General features: G+C 54.0%; 1 protein-coding gene and 1 long non-coding RNA gene across 2 annotated transcripts in view; one reads left to right on the forward strand and one right to left on the reverse strand.

Annotated features, from left to right (window-relative positions):
* Nucleotides 1-24,337, forward strand: part of LOC122376039 (zinc metalloproteinase-disintegrin bilitoxin-1-like) — a gene marked incomplete at both ends in the record, with an annotated part of 58,401 nt that overhangs the window by 29,872 nt on the left and 4,192 nt on the right. Inside the window, 5 exons of the mRNA XM_043355704.1 lie at nt 493-639; nt 5,171-5,380; nt 5,962-6,036; nt 13,875-14,047; nt 22,401-22,567. Coding sequence (XP_043211639.1) covers nt 493-639; nt 5,171-5,380; nt 5,962-6,036; nt 13,875-14,047; nt 22,401-22,567 — 772 coding nt within the window. The remainder of the gene's footprint in view (nt 1-492; nt 640-5,170; nt 5,381-5,961; nt 6,037-13,874; nt 14,048-22,400; nt 22,568-24,337) is intronic.
* LOC122376040 lies at nt 7,704-8,940 on the reverse strand. Its single transcript, XR_006255507.1, has 2 exons — nt 8,463-8,940; nt 7,704-8,011 (listed from the first exon to the last, which is right to left on the reverse strand). It is a non-coding gene; the product is annotated as an uncharacterized LOC122376040 (long non-coding RNA).

A 24,337-nucleotide genomic window follows, 5' to 3' on the forward strand; every position in this document is an offset into this window, starting at 1 on the left:
AAAAAAAACTGAAGACTGTTGCCACGTCAGAATCTGTTTTTCATTTCCGCATGCTAGTTAAAAAGTATATTTGCAATATAAGGCCTTGGAACTGGCAAAGCGTCGTTTCAGGTAAGATAAAAAGATATCCGACATGAACTTTACTTTCATTTTATGGACTTAAAGAGCAATGTCCGGAGTCTGAGCTGGAGTCAGAGTCGAAGTCGGAGTCAATTTTTAAAGTCTGAGTCGGGGTTGGTGTCGGAGTCACCGAAAGAAAAAAAAATCAATCGACTCCGCAGCCCTGGTTTGCAATGGCGCTTGACGGCTGCGCCACCCGGGATGCGCGCTGTGTCATGTGTGTACAAATACCAATAGTGAGCCAAATAACAATGTCAGTGAAGTGGAGAAATGTCAGTAGACCCTGCCCTATCAGCCAGTAATCTGTACCGTGCGCTGTGTTTCTCGGTGTATGAGTGCCGCTCAGAGCGCGTCTGTGCGTCTGTTTCTCAGGAGATCGAGCACTGCTACTACCACGGCACGGTGCACGGCTACCCGGGCGCCGTGGCCGCAATGCGGACCTGCAACGGCATCTCGGGCGTCATTCAGATCGGCAACGAGACCTTCATCATCCACCCCTTCTTCGGCGGCGACATGTCGGTCAGTGCAGCCCCCTCCCGGCGACATGTCGGTCAGTACAGCCCCCTTTCGGCGACATGTCAAACTCTCGGTGACATTCCCGGCGACATGTCGGTCAGTGCAGCCCCCTCCCGGCGACATGTCGGTCAGTGGACAGTGACCCCCTCCCGGCGACATGAGGTTGGCTCATGAAAACCTGTCGCCCTGCTCCTGGCGACTTAAAGGGACAGTATCATCGAAAAAAAAATCAATGTATGGAGCTGATTTTTTTTTTACTAGCATTTCTTATTTTTCTGAATCAGAAAAACATAGTTTGAGGACCGAACTCGGTGAAAAATATTGCAACCACATTTCATTTTCATGATTCATTTTCATGAGCGAACCACCACTATACAAGCATGGCCGCCAGTTTGGAAGCATGCAAAATTACTACAGAACTGGCGCAGATAATACATTATTGACGCTACGCTTACGCGGTCGTTCTTCTGATTGAGTTGTCCTTAGGGAGAGGTAGCCTTAGGTATTGCCTATAAAAATATCACGTGACAATTGGAGGGAGTGACAATTGGACGTGACAATTGACAATGGGAGAAAATATCACGTGACAATCACGTGATAAACGTCATACATTGGAGGGAGATTGTGATTCAAGCTGGAGGAATTCCTTTGTTGAGCCGCTAGAATCCGAAGGAAACAGCGGAAATTGCCTACGACTATTTAATGAATTTAACGGTGATGAATAAGTGCGAAAAACGTTTTGGCTTTATAAAATTTGATGAAATGACCAGGGTAAAAGTTTTATTACTGGCGGTCAATTCAAAACGGCGCAAACATTTAAACAGTGAAGATAGTGAAGCACGATTCAAAGTGTAGTACACCTTTCGTACTTTGAGCGGCGATAGCGGGATAACGGTGTGGAGCTTCGAGGATCGGTCTTCAGTTCCCGGACCAGAAAGGTGGGGCCTATGCAATGTCAAATTTCATCAAAATGGTGATACTGTCCCTTTAAGAGATCATAGGGCCGTTACAAATTCAGCTGTCTCGAGATGCATTGAAATCAATCAACCACTCGAATCTATGCACATTGCAAAATGCACACATGCTTAGTGAATCGTCGGCTGTTGGTAGTCGGTAGTCGCTAACATGTAAAGTACCGCGAAAATATTTCCTGAGTTATCTGCCTTCGTTAAATAAGACGGGTGGCCGGGGCCGGCCGGGCTGAAGTGAGTCGACCTGCAGTGGTTTTGCCGGCCGGCCGCCGCCGTCGGCGGTGGACGCTCATGGTGCTTCCTTCAACAGTCGGATTGTTTGTTCGCGTGTCGGGAGGACAAACAGGCTGACGCCGGGCGCCAACAGAGGGGCTACATCTGCGCCGGAGCCGGCACACAGACGGCGCCGGCGCCGCCGCCGGCACAGCAGACCCGGCCGCAAACACGGCCACTCAGCCTGTATCACAGCGACTCTGCCTAATCACAGCGACTCTGCCTGTATTAAAGCGACTCTGCCGGTATTGCGGGGCTACGTGCCGCAACCACGTGCCTGGGGCGGTCACAGCAGCCCGGTCTTCGGCCACAGTAGCCCTGCAGCAGCCCAATAGCATCCCCACAACAGCCCCACAAGCCACAGCAGCCCACAGCAGCCCACAGCAGCCCCGGCCGGCGGCCACAGCAGCTTCGGCCGGCGGCCCCGGCAGCTCCGCGGCGCCAATCGGCCGGCGGCCGGCTGAATGCGCGCTTATGAGACGTTGACACCCCGGCAGGGCGGTAGGTATCGAGCGAGGCGGCGCGCTCGGCCGGCGAATTGCCTCAATAAGGTCTGATTGGGCCGGCGAGGAGCGCGGCGCTGGCTCTCCAGGTGGGCTCCACTGTGACTGACGCGCAATCAGCGCGCGACGAGACGGCCGGCCGGCGCCGCCGAGAGCGGGCCGCCGAACAGTGCGGACTCGGCACTCTGTCCGCCGCGGTACGGACTCTGCCCGCCGTACTGGCTCTGCCCACGATACGGATTGTCCGCGGTACGGACTCGGGACTGTCCGCGGTACACACTGTCCGCGGTACATACTGTCCGCGGTACAGACTGACCGCGGTACGGACTCGGGACTGCCCGCGGTACGGACTCGGGACTGTCCGCGGTACGGACTCTGTCCGCGGTACACACTGTCCGCGGTACATACTGTCCGCGGTACAGATTGTCCGCGGTACAGGCCCTGCGCTGCAGGCAGCTCTCGGTACGGACTCGTTCCCCGTTACAGACCTTTTAACTACGAACTGCCTACGTTGTGTACTTTAAACACTGTTAATGTTTGCAATACAGACTCTCCAGAGACTGCTGCTAAAAAACACTGCAATTCTTAGCTATTCTTAGCGTTAGCACGACTTTACTTCTTTTTCCTCGATTTTGCTTTCCTCTGGGACGTTTCATTTTTGTTATTTTTTTCCTGGTGCAAACGCATTACATCAAATAAGGACGGCTACAAATTGTCATAATAATTGTCCAAGAGCAATGTTTCTTCTAGTTTTGGCCTCTTCTCCTGACAACTATTAGACCCCGCTCAAGTTGTACCTACCAATCTCAGGCAAGTATGGAAAACACCCCCAACCTCGAACTGCTCCGGCTGTTTTTCAATAGAAAAACACAATTCTAACGAATAGTGTTTGTCTTTTCAAACAACCTGCGGTTATGTGCACGGGACAACGAGACAGGACAGTATGACAGACCAGTGTCCGGAGGGGAGAGGATAGTACGACAGAGCCGGTGTCTGGAGGAGACAGTACCACAGACCGGTGTCTTGAGGAGACAGTACGGCAGACCAGTGTCCGGAGGGGAGAGGATAGTACGACAGAGCCGGTGTCTGGAGGAGACAGTACCACAGACCGGTGTCCGGAGGGGACTGTACGGCAGACCGGTGTCCGGAGGGGACTGTACGGCAGACCAGTGTCCGCAGGGGTCTGTACACACAGACCGATGTCCGCAGAGGCCAGAGGACAGTACCACAGACCGGGACGGCCCGGACCGCTGACGAGGCCGGCCCGGTGCGACCATCCGTCAGCCGTGATGAGCGATTGGCGCCGCCTTTCCGGCACGCTCGCGCCGCGCCGTGTCGGTAATTGCCGCCGGCTACGATCGACAGGGAATGGCGGCCGCGCGCCGACCCAGCCCGGCCCGCCGCGATTCCGACTGTAGCCCGGCCAGCCGCGACCGAGACTGGACGGCGTTGACTGGACCCATGGTTAGTGCCAGTTCACCTCTGGCCGGCCGCAGGTCCGCGCAATGATCAAACACGTCGCCTCTCTCCCCCTCCCCTCTTTCTCTCTCCCTCCCTGAAAAATGGGAGCAGCCGTTTAGGGTGTTTCTGTTCCTTTTTAAATCAGCTCTATGTGGAAGCGATAGGAGTGAACCTCTCCCGATCCTAAGCTGACGATCTGGAGGTTTTCCTCTAGTTCTTGTTCTCTGCTCAGCGAAGGAGAAATGGCGCTGGCCATTGATCCCAGATGGAGTTGGTATCCAGCCTGTGTGGCACGTCTTTGTTGGAAAATCGCTACAAATCTCAGGGCAAATATAGCTGGCGGAAAGTCTCCCAAGGCTCGGACAAACTTCTCTTGGCTCCTTACCAGCATGGATCGCAGGCTTTGGAACTGATGAAACTTCAATGAATTCAGAACAGGCCCGTAGAAAACTCCTAACTTAGTTCGGCTAAGTACAGGGCTGGGTAATTACCACAGACGATCAATAGCCGTTTATGAGCAAACCGTTCGACAAGAGACAGGAGTTCAAAGTTAAGTATGTAGGCCAACTTTGTCACAGCTTTCTTATTCTGGTGCTTAGCACGCGGCACGATTATAAATGGCGTCCGCCTACTGTTCATTTAAGCTGTTTATGAAATAGTTTATAAGTGAGCTTTAATTAATTTGCAACAACAGCAAACTAATTTATCCACAATTTAAAGGCCCTATACACCTCAAAGTGAGTGTATAATGCGTATATGATAGATAAGTGACATACTCACTGTCTCTGTCGGCTGCGCCGTCGCTGGATTTTCGGGGTTCGATCGGTGGGACGGGGCGCACCCCGGGCTGCTTCCGTCCGCCGTGGGTTCTCGCTGGTTTCCGAGCCTGGTGGGTCGGTGGGACGGTGGGTCAGTGGGGCGGTGGGGCGGTGGGTCAGTGGGTTGGTGGGTTGGTTAGGCGGTGGGGCGGGGCAGTGCGCGCCTCCGGCGGCTGCTCCGGCCCGCCGCGCAGGGGCGCTGCCGCTCTCGGGTTTTGCATTCTGCCACTGCGGCCTTTGCGTGACGCTTTGTGCCGATCTTACTGATATGTGGCTGTTGTGGTCTGCTTTGTATAAATAAAGCTTCAATAAGGAAAACCACGCAGCCCAAATCTCGCCCCCCTGGCCGTGCCCCAAACAGAGCTCCCCAAACCGTATCCCAAAGCCGGGCTCTCCCGCTGAGCCGCCGTGACACGCCGTATGCCGTGCTCCCCCGCTGACCCGCTCCGCCGTGTGACGTGCAGTCCCGTCGCGCGGCCCTGACGTGTCATGTGCCGTGTGCCGGCAGTCGAAGCACCCGCACCTGGTGTACGAGGCGCCCAGCCTGACCACCCAGGCGTGCGCCAACACGCGCATGTACGAGTGGGGCCTGCGCAACTACCGCGACCTATCGGACGTGCCGCCGCCCGAGTGGGCCGGCCAGGCGCCGCGCGCGCCCAGAGACGTCCGCATGGTCACCAAGCACATCGAGCTGGCGCTGGTGCTCGACAAGGCCATGGTGAGAGCTGGTGGACGTGCGGGAGGCCATGGTGAGAGCTGGTGGACGTGCGGGAGGCCATGGTGAGAGCTGGTGGACGTGCGGGAGGCCATGGTGAGAGCTGGTGGACGTGCGGAAGACCTGGTGGGCGTGAGGCAGGCCCTGGGACTGAGTCTGCCGCCGTCCTGCCGTCCGGGGCTGTCTGTGGTCCTCCCGTGGTGCCTGTACATAGTCTCATTGCCTGTGTTAGTGAGATATCTGCTGGTCTTTACGCTGCTGTCTTGTTCATTTGAGCATTTCGAGCATTGAAGGTGAAGCTGATTGGTGGAAACACGCGAGTAAGAGCATTGAGCAGCTCGGCAGTAGACCTGACGATCTACTCAATGGTCAACATTTACGTTAGATGTTTGCCCGTTTTTATGACACAATAGTGCATTTGCTTAATTAATTAGGCATAATCCACACTGCCACAGTAGCGTGCTTCGCATTCAAATATCATCACATGCGTCGTAAAGATGCTAGATTATCTCTTTACTCGACATCATCTCGTTGTGCATGTTATCATCAATGTCGGCAGTGACCTGTGTCGTGTGTGATTTCAGTTTGACCTGCGTAACGCCTCCACCCGGGAGAGCGTTATCCACGACGCCATCCAAATAGTGAACATCGCCGACCAGGTGAGAGTCTGGTGGTCCTTTGGTAGGCGGGACCTTGTCCTTGGGCGGGCGGGACTTGGTCCTTTGGCGACCGGGACCTGGTCCTTGGGCGACTGGGACCTAAATGGGAATGCGCATTCACGGCATTTGGGAACATTCACCAGTATTCACCATTCATGTATTCATTCATTCAGGTAACATTCATAATCATTCGCGCCACCAAACACATTCGGCGAGATTAGCTGGACGTAAATAAAAAGAATACATTGCATATTATTGCCGGTAACTCCGGCTAGTGCTGCCAAATCCTATCCACGGCATTGGTAAGATTGGGTATAATGGGATCACTGGGTTCGGTGAGGGAGGACTGTCCCCTGTGGGAAGGGACTGGTCCTGTGGGAAACGTCTGGTCCCCGATCCGCTGGTGAATGAGGACGGGTCTAGCGAGTTATCGGGAAGGACGGGTCCAGTGCGGAGGCTGGTCCTTCGGCGGGAGGGGCAGCCCTCTGGTGTGGAGGAGCATTCCTCTGCCGAGGGAGGACTGGTCCGATGTGGTTCAGTAGGCGCGCACCGCTCCGTGTAGGATTATTTGTCGTCCAGACTCTGGGATGTCCAGCCGGCTATGACGGCGCCCCGTCCACCGTCTCGGCTGCACCCGACCAGCCCAGCCCCAGTCCCCCCTCGTCCTCCGGCCAGGCACCTGTTTCGCGCCGGGAGGAGTGTCAGCCGCCGCCTGTTCCGCGCGCGGAGGGCCGTCGTTGTCCGTTCCTGTTTCGCGCCGGACAAATATCGGCCGCTGCCGCTCGCCGTTTTCTCGCGTTGTTAGAGAAAACAGAGCGGCCGGTCGGCGGAGGCCGGCTGCGGCGCGCCGGTCGATGGCAGTCGGCAGAGGAGGCGCCGTCGACAGGTAGCTCACGCGCTCCGCCGGCCGACCGGCGCGCACCTCGGTCCCAAGATACGCAGCCGCGCCGGCGGCGGCGGCCGGTATCGACCGGCGGACAGCGGCTCGTCCGCCGCCGGCAGCCACGCCCCATCTGCGCGGCACCGAGAGCCGCGCGCGGCGCCGCTAGAAATTAACCATTTACGAGAGTGGCGCCGTTGGCGACTGCCAGCCGACTGCAAATCGTGTCCGGACAGTCGCCGCCGTCCGGAGACGGGCCGGAAAATGACCCGTTCACACGGGCACGGCGCCCTTTGTGTGGCGGCGCCCGCGGCACCCGCCGCCCTCTCCCATCTGCTGATTGAGGGCAGTGATTTGGCACCCTGCTGGGTCCCTGCTGAGCGGCCACTCCACTTTGATCAGCGGCGCCCGGCGCCCGGCGCGGCCCACACTGAAAACTTTTTTACTCCTTCCTCGGGTGTAAACACCTCAGGAGGGTGTAGCTGAAATTCTGCGTTTTTTGCCCTCGTCTGAGGTGTAATATTTACACTCAAATAAAGTGTAACAAGACACTCGCCCGGGGCGTTGACTTTGCACGTTTACACTCTCCAGGCGGATGAAAAAGGCGGGTACACTCGTGATTGACCTTTTACTGTAGTGTTACACCTAGAGCAGAGCACGCCTTCCGAGTGTATATATCGATCCGATTTCGGGTGTTGTTGATTCCAGATCCCCTTCCCCTTTCTTCCCCCCTTTCCCCTGCATCGGTCGCGCTCACGCTCTTTACAAAGAATAAACACCAGTATAATGTCAGAATATTTTAACATTTATTGGACGTTGATCCGTGCAACAAGTACATGAAACGGCGAGTCCTCTGCAGATATGAACCGGGGCTAGGCGTTCGAGTCCAGCGCCTTCGAGCGCGCTCGAAAAAGATAGCGATGTTCGTGATGGACAGCTCGTCCTGCATGTTCGCCATTGTTTGGAATTTGGCGATCTTCTCCCTTTCGACCCAAAGTGCGCCATCTGCGATGGTGGACGGTCCGTTCGTTGTCGCAGGGCCAAAAACGACCTGCTCCTCACGCATCTCGAGTAGAAGGTGTTCGAGTTCCTCCTCTGAAGCACACATGGGAAGCGAAATTACTCATACTTGCCGCTGCAAGAAAGTTTAACCCGCGCCCGGATGGGCCTCTCAGCCAACTTTGCCATGGGGGGAGGGGAGCACACCAGGTTATCTATAGAAAGTATAGCTAAGACGCAGACAAAAGCAACAGAGCTCGTTATAGATCGTTCAGAATCATTCAGGTCATTTTTTGAACAGGTCATTGCTGAGGTCACTGAAGGTCTCCAAACGTAAAAATTTCACGAAGTTCTAGTATTAAACAAGGATGAAGCAAAAACCAATAACCCTATAGTGCCATAAATATCAGGAGAAGCAGAGCAGAGCCAGCACCGCGGCGCGCCTCATTTTTGCCATCCCTGCATTACAAATTAGCTTTGGAAATCACGCGCACGACCTAATTTTTCGAGAAAAAGTATAATCTCGAAAATGCTGTCACCTACTTACCCGTTCCGGAGCAGGTGGGTCTTCCTCAATGCTCAATAGTCACACCAGCTCAGCACACTAACAACCACGTTCGTTGAAGCACAATGGCGCACTGAAAGCCGCGTGGGTGCGAGCGGCGTCGCGCGCATGCGCCTTTGCCGTCCGGTACATTACACTTCAGAGCAGTGTTGAGCCAAAACAAAAATGCGGCAATCGCAGATCAAGGATCCTTTGTCAATAACACAGCACACATGAAGCGCGATCATCTACTCTACAGGAAGGTGTTATTCGTAAATGAACAAAAGTTAGGTGTTAAAGTTCAGAATTGCACTTCCATAAGGTGTTGTATGAGTGTGATTTGCACACCAACGAGGTGTAATTTCGCTTTGATCAGTTTCTAAGCGTAATTGCCGTGTTATAGACCTGCGTATAGTGCTCAGTCTGCTATTTACACCTTTAGGTGGTGTTAATACGGCGATGTGAGTGTAAAAATGCTTTCAGTGCACACGGCGACACCGCAGCGCGGCCCACAGCGACACCGCGGAGCAGGCGCAGTTCACAGCGACACCGCAGAGCAAGCACGCGCGGCCCACGGGCAGCACCGCCGGTTGCATAGCGCGGTTCACAGCGACACCGCAGAGCAGTCCACTGTCCGGTAGTCCAGTCACCGCCCCGAGTAGACCACCGAGCTCCGCGGTCTCCTCCGAGTAGACCTTCGGGCTCCCCGGTCTCCTCCAAGTAGACCACCGGGCTCCCCGGTCTCCTCCGAGTAGACCACCGGGCTCCCCGGTCTCCTCCGAGCACACATCCGGGCTCCCCGGTCTCCTCCGAGCACACCTCCGGGCTCCCCTCCTCCCCGAAACTTTTGAATGCAGGCAAAACGTCACAGCTGTTCATCACAGCGCACTTATTTTCCGGAACTGAGAAAATAGACGGCTTGTGCAATCAATTATCTGACTTTTAACGGGGTAAACAACGTTGGAAGCACCGGAACGAGGTAAACAAGCATTTGAAAAAGTCTCTTCCTTTCGCAATATGTAGATTTTGCCAAGTTCGGTGCCCTGATCAGCGTATCAAAGCTCGTGTTCTGTGCTGTTTTGTTTACGTGCTCCGGTCAAGGCTTGAGAAGAAATAGATATTGAACTGAAGAAGCACCTTGAACTTTTACAACCATAACTAATGGTTGGCTGCTAGCCGCTGAATGTCTTAGCTCAAGATGCTAAGTCGAAAAAATGTTTACCACTTACCAATGAGGTTTGCAAATTTACAGCTTAGAAAGGAAGTCACAAGTGCCCTCACATCTGCACTGTAATGTCGGTAGCAGAGCGCTCCCTTACCTCACCAATATGCATCACCGATTTTTTAGTGTAAATTAAGTATGGTGAATGGAATAAACGATATAACGAATAAGCTAGCTGGCATTCGTCCAAATACAACATTTTCATTATCCTATCTAGTTTGAACGTTTGTTGCGCATTGCACCATTTGATGTCTTAGATTGCATTGGCGGAAAATTGTCGGTAATTAACTGAATTATCGGCAAAGCCCAGTTTTCAGGCAACTTTTAACACGGCTTGGCTTCACCGTCATTTCAATCGTCATTGACCTCCTCGTCAATTAGAGGAACTGAAAATACCCGACACCTGCATCTCCTCAGTCCCTGTTATAAATGCACCAAAGAGGGTCTTTTCAGTGACTCGTTGTTAGTTCCCATTTATACACGAGATCAATCCCTAAAGTTTTATCTAAGTATCCAATAGGTGCCTGGCGTTTGAGTGCCGCGTTTACAACTCTGTGCATTTCGGAGCGGTACGCTGCACTTGTACGACGAGCGCACATTTTACAGCTTCCGTGGTCAGCTAAAACTCAGTTACAAGGCGCTTTAACCCGAAAAGCCCATTTACAAGGTGCCTTAGTCGGAACGTTACATGACCTAATGCATCCAGTTACAGCTTGCTCCATCGCGACTGCCCACTGCAGCGGGCGAGTGCGCCCGTCCTGGTAACTGCAGGCCGGGCGGGGTGCTGACGGTCAGTGGCGCAGCCAGGGGGGGTGAAAGGGGTGAGATCTCACCCCCGTCTCTTATCTTAGGGGCCCACCGTCGATTCGAACTGTAACGTTATGCAGCCTGACAATTTTTTGTCACTAATGTCAAGGTCCGTCATAGGACTGAAAAACAGTTTTCAGGCCTGATAGCCCCCCCCCCCCTTTAGGATTTATAGTCCCATTTTATGATTTAAGGGGGTACATCCAAGGCCCGATTGAACTAATCGAAGGCCTAGGAGGGTCCGTTCCATGGAGAGGGCCATTTCAGGCCTGAGAGGGCCCATTTCAGGTCTGTGAGGGCCCATTTCAGGCCTGAAGGGCCCAGTTGAAGCTTGAGAGGGCCCATTTCAGGCCCTAGAGGGCCTGTTTGAGGCTTGAGAGGGGCCCATTTCAGGCCTGAGAGGGCCGATTTGATGCTTGTGAGGGCCCATTTCAGGCCTGAAGGGGCCCATTTCATGCCCTAGAGGGCATGTTTGAGGCCTGATAGGGCCCATTTCAGGCCTGAGAGGGGTCCATTTCAGGCCTAAGGGGGGCCATTTCAGGCCTGAGGGGGCCCATTTCAAGCTTGAGAGGGCCCATTTCATGCCCTAGAGGGCCTGTTTGGGGCCAGAGAGGGCCCGTTTGAGGCCAGAGAGGGTCCGTTTGAGGCCTGAGAGGGGCCCATTTCAGGCATAAGAGGCACCATTTCAGACCTGAGAGGGCCCAGTTACGGTATGAGGGGGCCCTTTTTCGACATGATAGGGACCATTTCCGGGCTGAGGGGGCCCATTTCAGGTCTGAGAGGGTCCATTTCAGGTCTGAGAGGGCTAATGTCAGGCATGAGAGGGCCCATTTCAGGCGCTTGAGGTCCTATTTGAGGCCTGAGAGGGGCCCATTTCAGGTCTAAGAGGGCTAATGTCAGGCCTGAGAGGGCCCATTTCAGACCCTAGAGGACCTATTTGAGGCCTGAGAGGGTCCACTTCAGGCCTGAGAGGGGCCCATTTCAGGTCTGAGAGGGCCCAGTTCAGGCCTGAGAAGACTCATCCCAGGAATGAAAGGATCATCCTATGTGTGGGAGGGTCCGTACTCCGTGCGTGGTCTGGGTCTGAGAGGGCCTATCCCAATCCTGATTGAGCCGATATCATGTTAGATACAGGTCAACTCACCACATGTATATTGATGGCCCAGTTCACGTCTGTTCTGGAGTTCTAATCGTCGCGTTGTGTATTTATGTTAACTTCATTGTGCCTAATGTTTCAGTTAATATTTGAAAAGACCAGATTCTTTATGTGCCATCTCTACGTTACCGATCCAAGCAAAGTCAATGGTTTGTCAGTATGTTACGTTCTTTGATCAGATCAATTCTTTAATATGATAAGCACATTCTTTACGTTACTGATCTTAACAAATTCTTTATTCTTTATGATCGTTCTCAGTTATCAATGGTTGAAGCTGCAGTGTAAAATTCACAGTTTATTCACTGCACTTTCCAAAAAACATTCAAGCACTCTCAAAGTCCACTTGTTCTCTTTTTCAAACTGAGTTCAACAACCTTTTCTACAAAATTAACATCGCGTGACATTTCACACGAAACCCGGTTTCGGGATCCTCCGAAACAATGTCTAATGGGCCCATCTCAAGACTCAGAGATTTTACGCTTCAGGAAGCCTACCCCAGGCGTAAGGGGGCCCAGAGAGGTTTTTGAGGCTCATGGAGCTCCCGCAGTACGCTATGTCAGCCTCTGAGAAAGCCATGCAGGGCCCTTAAGATGCCAAGCCGACATCTGAAAAATCCTCTTCTCTTCAGGCCTGTGCCTGCCTCACCGCCCGGCCCCACCCTGACGTCTAGGGGTTTGACGCCTAGGCATTCATCAGGACTCCACACCGGTCCATAATGGCTCCAAACTGACACCTGAGGGTCCTGCACCGGCTTTTGAGGGGCCCACCGACCTCTGATAGCCACCACGCAGGTCTCAAAAGACCATGTCGATTGTTGATATCTAAACCCCCAAGTCTTGGAAGGCCTGTGCTCTATGCAGATTCTTGAGGGCTTTACGTGGGCTTGTAAACATCCCGAACTGGCTCTAGCCTAGCTCGACCGCGCCCCGCAGAGCAGGGCCCCAGGCTTTCCAGTTTTACGCCCCTGAGGGGTGTTTGAATATTCCCTTCTAACCTGACTCCAGGGTCACGTAGCGACAAGTGCGGCGGTAGGCGGCTTTCTAAAGAGCGTCGAAAATCATGGAGAAATTACTTCAGTCATGTTGCAGTTCAGACCAAAGCCCACGTTATCATGTTCATCGAAGGAAAAGTTTCGCCTAATTCGACACTCGAGGACATATAAAGCTATAGCGCGCTGAAAGTGGGTTCGATAGCTCTCTAACGCGTGCAATCAGCCATGGGAGGGGGGGGGGCGTATCGGCCAAACCCGATCATAATTTAAGAAGGCTAGAAAGAGTCAAAGACGAGAAAAGCAACAGATAGCTGTAGGATGCTTCAGAATCGTAAAGGTCATTTTTCGATTAGGTCATCGCTGAGGTTATTGAAGATGAAATTATGATAAAATTATGATAAACACAAAGACAAGATTACGACGAAAATATTCTTGTTTTTTATATTTTCACAAATAACCGTATAACTCGTGAACCAAAGAGCTAGAGCTTCGCGGAACAACTCATTCGATAGGCCTTTCAAAACGCTTTCGCATTTAAGACTATTTGACCTCAATGCCTCATGTCAATGGTTTGGCAACAGAGCAGAGGGCAAAACCATCTAAATAGTCGCATTTTACAAAAATAGTTTTGCTAAGAATTTTTGCAAGAACTTTGGTGAGAAAAATTATGAGACATTTACTTTGTCATCATTCTTTCGTTAACATGCATCGAATGTTAACACCTATAATTTCACATAAAAACTTCAACTTCAAAATGTGACCGCAGATCAAGGTCATGCCTTTACTTGAGAAGTTCATGATGGTCATCAACTGATCCGTATGGATGATTAACACCTTCAAGACAATTTCATTACTCTACCTCGTCTCCTATATCAAAAGTACCTAATACCGAGTTGAAAAACTGATGTTGAGCTTTTTTAAAAGCTTTTTGACCTAGCCCGACCCATTTGAGCGGCCGCTGGCCATCAATTGCACTCTGTCCATCAAATATGGGCAGAATGGTCGTGTTTCTGTAAATATGCTGTTGTTTTTTACGTGCCTCTTCAGATCAAGAGATATTTGTTCTTTTCCCCGATTTGGCTGGTAATGATCAGGACAATGATCTGACCTTTCGTTGTTGGTAAGGGGCCCCCATTAGGTTGAGGGGGCCCACTTTGCTGGGGGGCCCATCGCGAACGTCTCTCACCCCCGTCGCCAGAGTTCTGGCTGCGCCACTGCTGACGGTCCGCTCCGTTTCAGTACTACAAGACGCTGAACACGCGCATCTCGCTGGTGTACATCGAGACGTGGTCGGCGGAGAACCAGGCCACCGTCAGCCCGGCCGAGGAGATCCAGCAGGCGCTGCTCAACTTCAAGGACTACGGCAGCCGCAAGCTGTTCCAGATCTCCCGCGACACCACTCACCTGCTCACGTCAGTACTCACCCGCTCACCTCGGTACCTACTCACCTGCTCACGTCAGTACTCACCCGCTCACCTCGGTACTCACCTGCTCACCTCAGTACTCACCCGCTCACCTCAGTACCTACTCACCTGCTCACCTCAGTACTCACCTGCTAACATCAGTACTCACCTGCTCACGTCAGTACTCACCCGCTCACCTCGGTACTCACCTGCTCACCTCAGTACCTACTCACCTGCTCACGTCAGTACTCACCCGCTCACCTCGGTACCTACTCACCTGCTCACGTCAGTACTCACCCGCTCACCTCAGTACCTACTCACCTGCTCACCTCAGTACCTACTCACCTGCTCACGTCAGTACTCACCTGCTAACCTCAGTACTCACCTGCTCACGTCAGTACTATTCTGCTCACCTCAGTACTATTCTGCTCACCTCAGTACTATTCTGCTCACGTCAGTACCTACTCACCTGCTCACGTCAGTACTCACCCGCTCACCTCGGTACTCACCTGCTCACCTCAGTACCTACTCACCTGCTCACGTCAGTACTCACCCGCTCACCTCGGTACCTACTCACCTGCTCACCTCAGTACCTACTCACCTGCTCACCTCAGTACCTACTCACCTGCTCACCTCAGTACTCACCTGCTCACCTTGTGGACAGAGGGAGGGAGAAAGAAAGGGAGTAAGGAGGGGAGGAAGGGAGTACTAATCTACTCACGTCCTCACTCACCCGCTCACGTCAGTGGCGAGAGGGAGGGACAGGAAAAGGGAGGAAGGGAATGGAAGGGAGGAGGGAGGAGAGAGAGCTCTGACCTCCTCAGTGCTCGTGTCAGTGTGGGAAAGGAGAGAGGGAGGGAGGAGAGAGAGCTCTGACCTCCTCAGTGCTCGTGTCAGTGTGGGAAAGGAGAGAGGGAGGGAGGAGAGAGAGCTCTGACCTCCTCAGTGCTCGTGTCAGTGTGGGAAAGGAGAGAGGGAGGGAGGAGAGAGAGCTCTGACCTCCTCAGTGCTCGTGTCAGTGTGGGAAAGGAGAGAGGGAGGGAGGAGAGAGAGCTCTGACCTCCTCAGTGCTCGTGTCAGTGTGGGAAAGGAGAGAGGGAGGGAGGAGAGAGAGCTCTGACCTCCTCAGTGCTCGTGTCAGTGTGGGAAAGGAGAGAGGGAGGGAGGAGAGAGAGAGCACTGACCTCCTCAGTGCTCGTGTCAGTGTGGGAAAGGAGAGAGGGAGGAAGGAGAGAGAGAGCTCTGACCTCCTCAGTGCTCGTGTCAGTGTGGGAAAGGTGGGAGGGAGGAAGGAGAGAGAGAGCTCTGACCTCCTCAGTGCTCGTGTCAGTGTGGGAAAGGAGAGAGGGAGGGAGGAGAGAGAGCTCTGACCTCCTCAGTGCTCGTGTCAGTGTGGGAAAGGAGAGAGGGAGGGAGGAGAGAGAGCTCTGACCTCCTCAGTGCTCGTGTCAGTGTGGGAAAGGAGAGAGGGAGGAAGGAGAGAGAGCTCTGACCTCCTCAGTGCTCGTGTCAGTGTGGGAAAGGAGAGAGGGAGCGAGGAGAGAGAGAGCTCTGACCTCCTCAGTGCTCGTGTCAGTGTGGGAAAGGAGAGAGGGAGGGAGGAGAGAGAGCTCTGACCTCCTCAGTGCTCGTGTCAGTGTGGGAAAGGAGAGAGGGAGGGAGGAGAGAGAGCTGACCTCCTCAGTGCTCGTGTCAGTGTGGGAAAGGAGAGAGGGAGCGAGAGGAGAGAGAGAGCTCTGACCTCCTCAGTGCTCGTGTCAGTGTGGGAAAGGAGAGAGGGAGGGAGGAGAGAGAGCTCTGACCTCCTCAGTGCTCGTGTCAGTGTGGGAAAGGAGAGAGGGAGGGAGGAGAGAGAGCTGACCTCCTCAGTGCTCGTGTCAGTGTGGGAAAGGAGAGAGGGAGCGAGAGGAGAGAGAGAGCTCTGACCTCCTCAGTGCTCGTGTCAGTGTGGGAAAGGAGAGAGGGAGGGAGGAGAGAGAGCTCTGACCTCCTCAGTGCTCGTGTCAGTGTGGGAAAGGTGGGAGATATCACTCGTGTCAGTGTGGGAAAGGTGGGAGATATCACTCGTGTCAGTGTGGGAAAGGTGGGAGATATCATTCGTGTCAGTGTGGGAAAGGTGGGAGATATCATTCGTGTCAGTGTGGGAAAGGTGGGAGATATCATCTCGTGTCAGTGTGGGAAAGGTGGGAGATATCATCTCGTGTCAGTGTGGGAAAGGTGGGAGATATCATTCGTGTCAGTGTGGGAAAGGTGGGAGATATCATCTCGTGTCAGTGTGGGAAAGGTGGGAGATATCATTCGACCATTGCACTTCCCATACATAGCTCTGACCTCCTCAGTGCTCGTGTCAGTGTGGGAAAGGAGAGAGGGAGGGAGGAGAGAGAGCTCTGACCTCCTCAGTGCTCGTGTCAGTGTGGGAAAGGAGAGAGGGAGGGAGGAGAGAGAGCTCTGACCTCCTCAGTGCTCGTGTCAGTGTGGGAAAGGAGAGAGGGAGGGAGGAGAGAGAGAGCACTGACCTCCTCAGTGCTCGTGTCAGTGTGGGAAAGGAGAGAGGGAGGAAGGAGAGAGAGAGAGCTCTGACCTCCTCAGTGCTCGTGTCAGTGTGGGAAAGGTGGGAGGGAGGAAGGAGAGAGAGAGCTCTGACCTCCTCAGTGCTCGTGTCAGTGTGGGAAAGGAGAGAGGGAGGGAGGAGAGAGAGCTCTGACCTCCTCAGTGCTCGTGTCAGTGTGGGAAAGGAGAGAGGGAGGGAGGAGAGAGAGCTCTGACCTCCTCAGTGCTCGTGTCAGTGTGGGAAAGGAGAGAGGGAGGAAGGAGAGAGAGCTCTGACCTCCTCAGTGCTCGTGTCAGTGTGGGAAAGGAGAGAGGGAGGAAGGAGAGAGAGCTCTGACCTCCTCAGTGCTCGTGTCAGTGTGGGAAAGGAGAGAGGGAGCGAGGAGAGAGAGCTCTGACCTCCTCAGTGCTCGTGTCAGTGTGGGAAAGGAGAGAGGGAGGGAGGAGAGAGAGCTCTGACCTCCTCAGTGCTCGTGTCAGTGTGGGAAAGGAGAGAGGGAGGGAGGAGAGAGAGAGCACTGACCTCCTCAGTGCTCGTGTCAGTGTGGGAAAGGAGAGAGGGAGGAAGGAGAGAGAGAGCTCTGACCTCCTCAGTGCTCGTGTCAGTGTGGGAAAGGTGGGAGGGAGGAAGGAGAGAGAGAGCTCTGACCTCCTCAGTGCTCGTGTCAGTGTGGGAAAGGAGAGAGGGAGGGAGGAGAGAGAGCTCTGACCTCCTCAGTGCTCGTGTCAGTGTGGGAAAGGAGAGAGGGAGGGAGGAGAGAGAGCTCTGACCTCCTCAGTGCTCGTGTCAGTGTGGGAAAGGAGAGAGGGAGGAAGGAGAGAGAGCTCTGACCTCCTCAGTGCTCGTGTCAGTGTGGGAAAGGAGAGAGGGAGCGAGGAGAGAGAGAGCTCTGACCTCCTCAGTGCTCGTGTCAGTGTGGGAAAGGAGAGAGGGAGGGAGGAGAGAGAGCTCTGACCTCCTCAGTGCTCGTGTCAGTGTGGGAAAGGAGAGAGGGAGGGAGGAGAGAGAGCTCTGACCTCCTCAGTGCTCGTGTCAGTGTGGGAAAGGTGGGAGATATCACTCGTGTCAGTGTGGGAAAGGTGGGAGATATCACTCGTGTCAGTGTGGGAAAGGTGGGAGATATCATTCGTGTCAGTGTGGGAAAGGTGGGAGATATCATTCGTGTCAGTGTGGGAAAGGTGGGAGATATCATCTCGTGTCAGTGTGGGAAAGGTGGGAGATATCATCTCGTGTCAGTGTGGGAAAGGTGGGAGATATCATTCGTGTCAGTGTGGGAAAGGTGGGAGATATCATCTCGTGTCAGTGTGGGAAAGGTGGGAGATATCATTCGACCATTGCACTTCCCATACATAGCTCTGACCTCCTCAGTGCTCGTGTCAGTGTGGGAAAGGAGAGAGGGAGGGAGGAGAGAGAGCTCTGACCTCCTCAGTGCTCGTGTCAGTGTGGGAAAGGAGAGAGGGAGGGAGGAGAGAGAGCTCTGACCTCCTCAGTGCTCGTGTCAGTGTGGGAAAGGAGAGAGGGAGGGAGGAGAGAGAGAGCACTGACCTCCTCAGTGCTCGTGTCAGTGTGGGAAAGGAGAGAGGGAGGAAGGAGAGAGAGAGCTCTGACCTCCTCAGTGCTCGTGTCAGTGTGGGAAAGGTGGGAGGGAGGAAGGAGAGAGAGAGCTCTGACCTCCTCAGTGCTCGTGTCAGTGTGGGAAAGGAGAGAGGGAGGGAGGAGAGAGAGCTCTGACCTCCTCAGTGCTCGTGTCAGTGTGGGAAAGGAGAGAGGGAGGGAGGAGAGAGAGCTCTGACCTCCTCAGTGCTCGTGTCAGTGTGGGAAAGGAGAGAGGGAGGAAGGAGAGAGAGCTCTGACCTCCTCAGTGCTCGTGTCAGTGTGGGAAAGGAGAGAGGGAGGAAGGAGAGAGAGCTCTGACCTCCTCAGTGCTCGTGTCAGTGTGGGAAAGGAGAGAGGGAGCGAGGAGAGAGAGCTCTGACCTCCTCAGTGCTCGTGTCAGTGTGGGAAAGGAGAGAGGGAGGGAGGAGAGAGAGCTCTGACCTCCTCAGTGCTCGTGTCAGTGTGGGAAAGGAGAGAGGGAGGGAGGAGAGAGAGCTGACCTCCTCAGTGCTCGTGTCAGTGTGGGAAAGGAGAGAGGGAGCGAGAGGAGAGAGAGAGCTCTGACCTCCTCAGTGCTCGTGTCAGTGTGGGAAAGGAGAGAGGGAGGGAGGAGAGAGAGCTCTGACCTCCTCAGTGCTCGTGTCAGTGTGGGAAAGGAGAGAGGGAGGGAGGAGAGAGAGCTGACCTCCTCAGTGCTCGTGTCAGTGTGGGAAAGGAGAGAGGGAGCGAGAGGAGAGAGAGAGCTCTGACCTCCTCAGTGCTCGTGTCAGTGTGGGAAAGGTGGGAGATATCACTCGTGTCAGTGTGGGAAAGGTGGGAGATATCACTCGTGTCAGTGTGGGAAAGGTGGGAGATATCATTCGTGTCAGTGTGGGAAAGGTGGGAGATATCATTCGTGTCAGTGTGGGAAAGGTGGGAGATATCATTCGTGTCAGTGTGGGAAAGGTGGGAGATATCATCTCGTGTCAGTGTGGGAAAGGTGGGAGATATCATTCGACCATTGCACTTCACATAGATGGCTAGAAATGCTTTTGGTTTCGACAATGTTGCAGTGCAAACTTGAATCAGTTGTATTACCACTTGGTAGGTACATACGGCGCGCTTAGCGGCGGGATAAGGGTATAAAAAGCTTATAAACACCTTAAAATGTGCACAATGCTACCCTTCATTATATCATGTACACTTTTATTCCGAGATTTTCAAGAATTCGAAAAAGAAAACCTAACAGTAGCCTTTAAATGACGTCTAAAAACAAGTAATGACTATTTTATTTATCGTACAAGAATAACCGTATGCTCACTATTCATTCATTTTAGGCTAATTTTGGATTGTTGAAAGGTAGTGAGCATAGCATACGGTTATTCTTCTACGATATTCAATCATGCTGCTCATTCTAGTACTTCGCCACCTTATTACTATTTTATTTATATTGTACACGAATTGAAAGCCGTAATCGCCACGCCATATGTGGAAGGCTTTTGATGTCAATACATACATGCATACATACATACATACATACATACGTGCATACAAGATATTATGCAGTTAGCTTGGAATATGAAAAGAGGAAGCTGAATGGCCAACATTTGAAGACATGTAAACAAGACACTCTGACTTAAATGGCAACCTTGAAATGTGCCGACATGGCGTCTCAGCGTAGGTACCAGGATGTCTTTATCCTGTTCTGCTCATCATTCATCATTTAACCGGAGCTGTGTGCAGGGAGTCTCTGGGCCCGGACCTTGAGTCCCATGGTCGGAGACCTAGTCTGTGGACCGAGTCTCCGATCCGGGGCCAGTCCCCGGAGCCGGACCGAGTCTGTGGACCTAGTCTGTGGACCTAGTCTGTGGACCGAGTCTCCGGTCCGGGGCCAGTCCCCGGAGCCGGAGCCGCACCGAGTCCCCAGGCCCGGACCTTGGGTCCCCGCTCCGGGCAGAGTCCCCGGAGCCGGACAGAGTCCCCAGGCCCGGACCTTGGGTCCCTGCTCCGGACAGAGTCCCCGGAGAGCGACGGGCGGCGTGGCGATGGCGCACTGCGCCACGTTCGCTCCCTTTCAGCGTACCGCGCCTCGTCAGCAGCGCGCCAGATTCATCTATCCTCCCGCCCACCAATTATCTCGCTAATGCCGGAAAACGTAAACGCGTGTCGGCCGGCTGCTCGCGAATCGATGACTCGGGTGCGCCGCCTCTCTCTCTCTCTCTCTCTCTCTCTCTCTCTCTCTCTCTCTCTCTCTCTCTCTCTCTCTCTCTCTCTCTCTCTCTCTCTCTCTCTCTCACACACACACCCTCTGTCTTCCACTCTCTCATTATGGTAAGGCAGCGGGGCGCGTTACATAACGCCAGAAAGTCGCATGTTCATGATAGGCATGCAAATGGTTATAGGTGTTACTGATGGGTTGGATTGCACCAGATAAATTGATATCATTATTCCCATATACCTAGCTACGTATTTAATACGATGTGAAATGGAGCTATTCAACAGGGGCGCGGGAACTACTTTCAGATTGGGAGGGGGGGGGGCACACCATTATAGCATGGGTGGAGCTTTTCCAGGGAAGTTGGTGGGGCAAAAAGTCGTCAAACCCACAATGTCCGATTATGAAGTTGAATAAAATGCCACAGCCCACACTGAATCAATTCCTATCATTACAGATATAACATTTTGCAATAAACAGACATTCCAAAGCTCTTCAATGCAAAAAAAAATATATTTTCAAAGCAACAGTCTTAGAAATCAGCTTAAGTTGGTGGGGCAAAACGCTTATTGGTGGGTATTGGTGGGGCAAAATACCAAGTTGGTGGGGCAGCTGCCCCACCAACTGTAGGTATAGGAAGCTCCGCCCCTGCATTATAGAGATCAACCTAGGGTACCTCCAAATCTAGTTTTCTCACTGGTTTCAGGCCACTTATTTTTCATCCCTTGGCTTTTTCAACAAAAAAGGAAACACAGGCATAGGAAGTGCGGTATTCCGTCGCAAAATTGTGGGGGCACCGCCCCCACGGCCCCAGAGTTGGGAGGCAAGCTGCCCCCACTGCCCCCCTCCCCCCCCCCGGTTCCCGCGCCTATGCTATTCAATGTGAAACCTCCAAACGGCTCCGGTACGAATGCTTTCCACTTACCATAAGAAATTTGGGATACCTAATCATCTAAGGTCTTGTGATCTAATACCAAACAGGGATTACTATATTGGAGATATTGCAGCGTAGTTATGACTTGGTTATGAGACCAGTCATGACCAGTATAACGCCTTTTGGGGCGACTAACGGAGCGAGCGAGCGGGTGGGCCGTGAACGTGCGAAATTGCGAGGCGGTACCTCCAACTGGCTTGGGCACGGCACACCACTAACCGGTCTCTAGCGATGTGCTAAATTTGAGCACAATCGGCCCAGCCGTTCTCGAGATCTGGAAGCGGGACCCTGCACGTGCGCACGTGCAAAATTGGTCCCAACTGACTTTTGCTTGGCACCCTACTAACCGGTCCCTAACCGTGTACCAAATTTGAGCGCAATCGGTCCAGCCCTTCTCGAGATCTGGAATCGACCCCTGCACGTGCGCACGTGCAGCGGCATCCCAACTATGGCACATGTAAATGCATTGTCTAGTGGGTGCCTTCCTACATGCCAACTTTCAGCGCAATCGGCCGTTACCGAGATATTGCAATTGCTAAAAAAACTGTCACCCACATGCATCGGGAATAGTCCAATACTTGGCAGAAGGAGTGAAGCTACCCTACAAAAATTACCGCATGTAAATCGGTCAAGTGGTTGCTGAGATATAAGCGTCGCAAAAGCGTGAACACACGGCCGGCCGGCCGGCAGGCCGGCCGCTCATACTCAGAAATTTCCGTTATTCTACGTATTCTACGTAAGACTCCGCTCGCTTCGCTCGCTCCGTAATAATGCATTTTATTCTCAATAAAACAAAGATTTATATCAGTAAAACATGTTTTCAATGTATTTCAATGGATGCCTATAACCGATCTGTGGTGACCTGTGACCGATCTGAGGTGACCTCTGACTGCAGCAACGGTGACCTCTGATCGTTCTGTGTGGTGACCCGTGACTGATCTGCGGTGACCTCTGACCTACCTGTGGTGACCTGTGACCGATCTTTTGTGGCCTGTGACCGATGTCCAGTGACCTCTGACCGATCTGTTGTGGCCTGTGACCGATGTCCAGTGACCTCTGACCGATCTGTTGTGACCTGTGACCGCAGCGGCGCGCGGTTCAAGTACCGCAAGACGGGGATGGCGGTGCCGCGTCAGATCTGCAACGACAACTCGTACGGGGTGACGGTGGACAGCAACGTCTACGAGCCGCACGTCACGGCCAGCACCATGGCGCACGTGCTCGGACACGTCATCGGCATGGCGCACGACGACCGTGAGTTACGTGACCGCCGCGCAGAGAGCACACAGCACAGCTCCGTCACAGCCGGGGGCGGAGAGCACACAGCACAGCTCCGTCACAGCCGGGGGGAGGGGGGCGGACTGCGGAGAGCACACAGCACAGCTCTGTTACATGCGCGGGGGCGTGGAGATCGGTTACGTAACGAGCTGTCGTCAGATAAATACACGGAGCTGTGGCCGCATCGCTGTCAAGCGCGTATGCGTTTCCATAACGCGACTTAGGAGGCCATGTTTGCGCCCATCGACCTCCGAAACTACTGGAGTCCCAGTTTCAAAATTCAAGTTTTAGTAGAAAAACGTATCCGAAAAACGTAACCGATAGTGACCGCTGGTAGGGCCGGAAGTGAGTAGTGACTGTAAGTGGGACCGGTAGTTTCCGACAGTGACTGTTCGTGGGGCTGGCAGTGGCTGTTAGTTTGCGGCACTGTTCTTCGACAGGCCGTCGCTGAGCTGCGCCCGGGGCCGGCAGTGACGGCACAATGCAGTGGCCGGTAGTAGGTACCCTCAGCAGGCCGTCGCTGAGCTGCGCCCGGGGCCGGCAGTGACGGGCAGTTCAGTGGCGGGTAGTGGCCCACAGTGCTGCGGCCGGCAGTAGGTACCCTCAGCAGGCCGTCGCTGAGCTGCGCCCGGGGCCGGCAGTGACGGACAGTGCTGTGGCGGGTAATGGCCCACAGTGCTGCGGCCGGCAGTAGGTACCCTCAGCAGGCCCTAGGTACCCTCAGCAGACCGTCTCGCCGGCGCGGCGCCGGCAGTGGCCGACCACTGCACCAGCGGAGAGACACAACTTATTCATGGCCATCGACCCGGAGCGCGCTGTCGTTCGTACGAGTCCGACAGTGGGCCGGGCGGCCCGCGGTGGGGAGCTGGTGGGCCCCGCTGGGGAGGGGGCGCGCCGCGCTCCCAGATTGTGTCGATCGGGTCCGCCGACCCAGTGCGCCCGGCGCCGCCCCCGACCAGGTGCAGGTGGTCCCGGGCCGTGGCGGGCCGTATACCCACCTGTGCCAGACAGTGGGTCACCAGCCGACCCCGGGCCGTATACCTACTTGTGCCAGACAGTGGGTCACCAGCCGACCCCGGGCCGTATACCCACCTGTGTCAGACAGTGGGTCACCAGCCGACCCCGGGCCGTATACCTACCTGTGCCAGACAGTGGGTCACCAGCCGACCCCGGGCCGTATACCCACCTGTGCCAGACAGTGGGTCACCAGCCGACCCCGGGCCGTATACCTACCTGTGCCAGACAGTGGGTCACCAGCCGACCCCGGGCCGTATACCTACCTGTGCCAGACAGTGGGTCACCAGCCGTCCCCGGGCCGTATACCTACCTGTGTCAGGCAGTGGGTCACCAGCCGACCCCGGGCCGTATACCCACCTGTGTCAGACAGTGGGTCACCAGCCGACCCCAGTCCGTGGCGGGCCGTATACCTACCTGTGCCAGACAGTGGGTCACCAGCCGCCTTATCGGCACAGACTCGGGGTCCTTCGCTGGTGACCTCCTCATACCAAAGAGCGATGGGTCCTGCAGTGAATAAAATTGTTCATAAAGCTCCTATATTTACTTTTGTGACATCATATGTTCACATTTTGCGCACTCACCATCGTACTCTGACTCAGCCGTTTTCACTACGAGCTTTCTGACAAATGCACCAAGTTTGATCAAATCTGCATTCAATTTCTTTTGCACTAAATATCTTAGTATCATCAATTTATTTTAGTGTTTAAATGGAAAATGATGTCAGATAAT

Source organism: Amphibalanus amphitrite, unplaced genomic scaffold (assembly GCF_019059575.1).
Source record: "Amphibalanus amphitrite isolate SeventyFive unplaced genomic scaffold, NRLGWU_Aamphi_draft 001992F_arrow, whole genome shotgun sequence".
Lineage (NCBI taxonomy): Eukaryota > Metazoa > Arthropoda > Thecostraca > Balanomorpha > Balanidae > Amphibalanus > Amphibalanus amphitrite.